Below are 4,579 nucleotides of genomic sequence, written 5' to 3' on the forward strand. Positions count from 1 at the left end.
CTAACCATATATCACACATATTTTTATCTACTAGTTTAGTTGCAGCACAGCAAAACCAAAACTCATACTTGTTTACAGTCAAGTCAAGTCAAGTGAACCAACCTAATAATTGCATTTAAAAAGGTCAAATTAAGCAACTAAGCTTCTTTCTTCATGGTGATCTCCAACAGAGGCGATGCACGTGCGGACCCCAACACAATGTGTGAAATCTCTAACTCTTCCTCCAAACTGAGTTCTTCCCACAGAATGATCTTTAACTTGTTCAACATAGGGGACCTTACCATGATAAACTGTATAAACTCAATGTCAGGCTTTTTGTTGTACAAATAATAAACCTCAAAAACTTGTAAATTCTCCAACCAAATCTCGGGAAAATCATCATCATCATGTGTAAAAGAGAAAGAGGATTCCGATTCCCCATCAACATTAACTGGCAACTCCAAAATCTACACAAAAGTGATCGATCTATTTTTATCTGAACAATATGATTTAGCATTTAAACAAAAAAGTAAATATTGTTCACCTGAAGCTTGAATTTCTCCAACTTTGGGGAACTTCTAAGCAAGAAGAGAAGAAAAGGCAGCCCTTGCATGCGTCTGAAATCCATGCTATTGATACACACATACTTGAGATTAATCAGTGGAGCTGGAAGCACGTGTGGGACACCTCCTTCAGTAAAACACTTCAAGCACAGAAATAACAATCATTAATTACAAACAAATAAACTGATTTCAACCAGTTTTTAACATTTTTTTTAATTCATCAAACTAACAAGGGGCTCGTTTAGGTTACTATTCAAATGCATTGATCTGCAAGGTTTCAGTCTCCAATGCAACTTTGCCTTCAAACATCGTAGAAAATGACCAAACAATCAATAAGAGAATGTCATTGCAAGACCGTCATAACAGACTTCATTGAAACAAAATTGAACAGAAAAATGGATGGAATAAGGTGATGAAAACCATATAAGAAAAGAAAACTAAGGGAATATTAAAAGAGTAACAGAGAGAGGAAATAAGAGACTGCAAGTAACATACTTACATAGTTAACCAAATATAAAAAAATGTAAATCCAAGAACCGAATTGTGAATTTAGGTACAGTTAGGAACCCAAGTCACCGTTTTGAATCAATTTTATTCAGATTTCAGTTTCTGTAGGTTGAATGAACATAAACGGACAGAACGCACGAGTATTACTTGAAAAATAAAAACCAAAAGTTCTTAATCCCAAACATTAGACACGCACGTTCAAGGGTAAAATTCCAAATTCTTTAAATGTTTAAGGGTAATTTAAAAAAAAATACATTAAAAACCTTCAATGAACAGCATAAACAAACAAACGTAAATGAACAGACAAAAACAAACACATTAACAAACGTTCACGAAAACAGCCGTACGAACACCGCCTTCATTCGTGTTCCTTCATTTAATTAATCTAACAAATGTAAATAGATTTCCTACTAAATAGTTTAGCGAACATTCGGTTTGTTTAAATCCCTACATGTAGATTACCTCAATCGCCGAAAGATACACGGACATATTTTCAACCATGAAGAAAGACTGAAACAGCATTGTAAGGGTGGAATTGTCGTCATCTACGATAGCATCGGTATTCTGCATGCTGTCACAATTAGAGGTTAGCAAGATACAACTTAACGAAACCAAACATAAGAAAACAAGATAACCGGCTAACTATGTGACTTTTATTTTTACGTTCCTTCCTATGCACTAACATAATGCCATAAATACACATTGAAAATTAAAAAGAAGAATGCTCTATAATCCGAATTCTGTGATGTATTGAGTTATTTCAAACAAAATAGCAAAGCCACCCAATGTATTTACATGTCTCAGCCTACACATACAAAAATAGTTCTTGTTATCAACTAGTGTCATGGTTCGGTTTCAAATCGTGAAACCGTTCAAACCGCTAATCGGTTTGGTTTCAAGGTCAGCTTATTTCTTTAACAGTCGGTCGGTCGGTTTCAAAGTTTTCAAACTGGAACGAACAGTCTGGTTTACAGTTTATCCAAAAACCGACCGTTTAAAACCGGACCAGACTGTAATGTCTATATTTCAGATGATATACTTTTTAACCATTTTTAATTTATATTAAACTTAATTAAAACAAAATACACCCATGTTCTATCTCTGGTTATTACTTTTATCAGTTTATGTTTTTCCTTTTTTTTGTGATTATACATGAAATTCTACTTGAAAACCAAACAATCTTTTTTAAACTTGCTTTTTGTATTCTTAAACTTGTATGCTGCACATCAACTGTATTCTAGTTGTTTTGAGCACCGTTCAAAACAGCTCGGTTTGGTTCGGTTACGGTTTGACCTAAAAACAGACAAAATTGGACCGTGAACACCCCACCCCAACATGTTATCAGATTATTCATAATAAAATACAAAAACTCCTCACAAATTATATTATACACAAAGCCATTTATATTTACCTACACACATACTACAACTGTTGATAATAACAGATATCACAATTATCACCGTATTAACCTACACGCACATAACTAATTCATGGTAACGCCAACACAAAATTAACCTGTACATACTAGACGGTATTTACCTACACAATTGTTCATCATACCACATATCACAATAGTTGCCTACACAGATAATAGTTTTAACATACAAAAACAAAGCTAGTTCATGTGATCACCTACATGTATCAGGGTATTAACCTACACATACAAAGCTAGCCGTGGCTCGTGGGTCCTTTAGGTCTAGTCATTTATTGAGTAATATTTAAGTAAGTTATAACTATTTTCAGCAATACATTTTTGACCAGTTTCAGTTTCAAAACCGAACAGCCCAATAGCGAGGTAGATTAGATAGTGGAAGGAAGTGAAGTTACCACAGTCAGGCTTTCCAGTGAGGGGCATCTGGACAGGAGCAGCAGCAGGCGACTTTTACTTGCGAACACGTCTTCCATCACCAAAGTTTTAAGGCATAAAAAGCCACCAAAGTCCTCCGGTACACGTACGAGATCACATAAGGAGAGGTGTAGGTAGGTTAGTTGGTCGAGCGAAAAGAGGGAGAGAGGAAGCCGGTATTCGCCAGGAGTAACGAGTGTAAGCTTCTTGAGTGTCTTTTGCTTGGAGAGATAAGCTATCGCCTGATCAACTTCAACACATGTAGCATCTGTAGGAATATTAAGAGTGAACTCAACTAGTGGAGCCTCACGGTTGAGCAAGATTTGATAGATAGCTGAGAAAAGCTTGGACCTCCCGGTCATTCCCCTCCTATGACTTAGCACGTTGCCATACGTGACCTCAAGAGGAGTCAATGGATCATCAGCAGTGGATACATGAAAGGTGTTATGGTGGGAATCTTGGTCCAATGAAACCGCCATTGTTTAGAGAGAACACTTGTCCTAGCAGCCTCTTTAATTAATAGGTACAAGACAGAGTATGTTCTGAATCAAGGCTGGAGGCAGGTTGTCGATGGTCGTCATCTGCAACAAATAACGAGTCTGTTCAGTTCAGTACAGTATAGAAGCCTGTTTGAAATGCCAAAAAAAAAAAAACAACATAAATAACTAAACTAACTTCATAATGAGTTGTCTGTCAAACATGAAGCATTAATTAAGTCATATATAATCTCAACCGATATCAAAACATCCAAAATGAATGTAATACTAACCCTACCACCCTGTTCTGTTCTTGTACGGATATTATTTTTTAGGTTTTTCTAGAATTAATCATTCCTGTAAAACATTCATTCATTCACTAGATTAGATTATTTTTTCGAACCCTAACCCCACTTTAGAGATTTTAGGATATTAATTAATATTATACTCCTAAAATGGCAGCAGCCAATCGGTAATCCAATCAAAAATGGAAACAAAACGAAAATTTAGGAAAGCATGAATAAGACAATGAGATTTGGTTTGGATTAGTATACTCACAATCGATCGATCGCCACTATTCTTCGGCCTAAACCCTCGTGAGTCTGACGAGAGAAATAATAATAATATAAGACCCCGGGGTTTATACTCTCTCAACTCTTTATTATTATTATTATTATTATTATTATTATATCAAAACGGAAACCTATAATTAATTATATTGGGTTATTTGGAACTATATTCCAAAAATAATAACATATCATATACATACAATAACAAAGTTACTTTCTATGCATCATTGGCTAATTTTTGGGGGTTATACATCATTGAAGACTTGAAATTATACATTAATTAATGAACTTAATTTATTTCCTCACCGGCTACTTTAAAATGGAAGTTATAAGTAGTTAAGTACCTATAGCTTTAGCTTTTTCATGATTCATTTCTACATAATAATTAGAAAGAATATCGCTTTAGAAGCTAGCACTGGCACACACTCAACTAATTAATGCATTGAACCAGTCAATGGTTTCAATTCATATTTCACTTCTTTTTTAATTCGGGCTTCACGTTTTCTTTGTTGATAAGATCGATGTGCAAAACATATAACAATTATGTTGGCATATTAATATTCTTTTATTTTCTTTGTTGATTTTTAGAGTTGGATTTACATGAAGATGTCTTATAGAATAACCATGTTGTCGGTTGAA

General features: G+C 34.7%; 1 protein-coding gene across 1 annotated transcript; it reads right to left on the reverse strand.

The window, feature by feature from the left end:
* Window positions 1-3,374, reverse strand: LOC143566638 (F-box/FBD/LRR-repeat protein At1g13570-like). Its single transcript, XM_077053283.1, has 4 exons — window positions 2,877-3,374; window positions 1,512-1,613; window positions 524-682; window positions 1-446 (listed from the first exon to the last, which is right to left on the reverse strand). Exons 1-4 carry the CDS (start codon window positions 3,372-3,374, stop codon window positions 138-140), a joined length of 1,068 nt encoding a protein of 355 aa, XP_076909398.1. The 3' UTR covers window positions 1-137.
* Window positions 3,375-4,579: the final 1,205 nt, after the last annotated feature.

Source organism: Bidens hawaiensis, unplaced genomic scaffold (assembly GCF_021521415.1).
Source record: "Bidens hawaiensis isolate Kalapana, Puna unplaced genomic scaffold, B.hawaiensis_p1.1 tig00022929_1, whole genome shotgun sequence".
NCBI classification, from domain to species: Eukaryota; Viridiplantae; Streptophyta; class Magnoliopsida; order Asterales; family Asteraceae; genus Bidens; species Bidens hawaiensis.

What these genes read in the sequence shown, in the direction of transcription:
- LOC143566638 (XM_077053283.1), bottom strand. Translation starts at nt 3,374, where the DNA reads ATGGCGGTTTCATTGGACCAAGATTCCCACCATAACACCTTTCATGTA. An exon ending in CACTGGAAAGCCTGACTGTG is followed by an intron (nt 1,614 to 2,876) that starts GTAACTTCACTT and finishes GACAGCATGCAG; the next exon opens with AATACCGATGCTATCGTAGA. An exon ending in TGGAGAAATTCAAGCTTCAG is followed by an intron (nt 447 to 523) that starts GTGAACAATATT and finishes ACTTTTGTGTAG; the next exon opens with ATTTTGGAGTTGCCAGTTAA.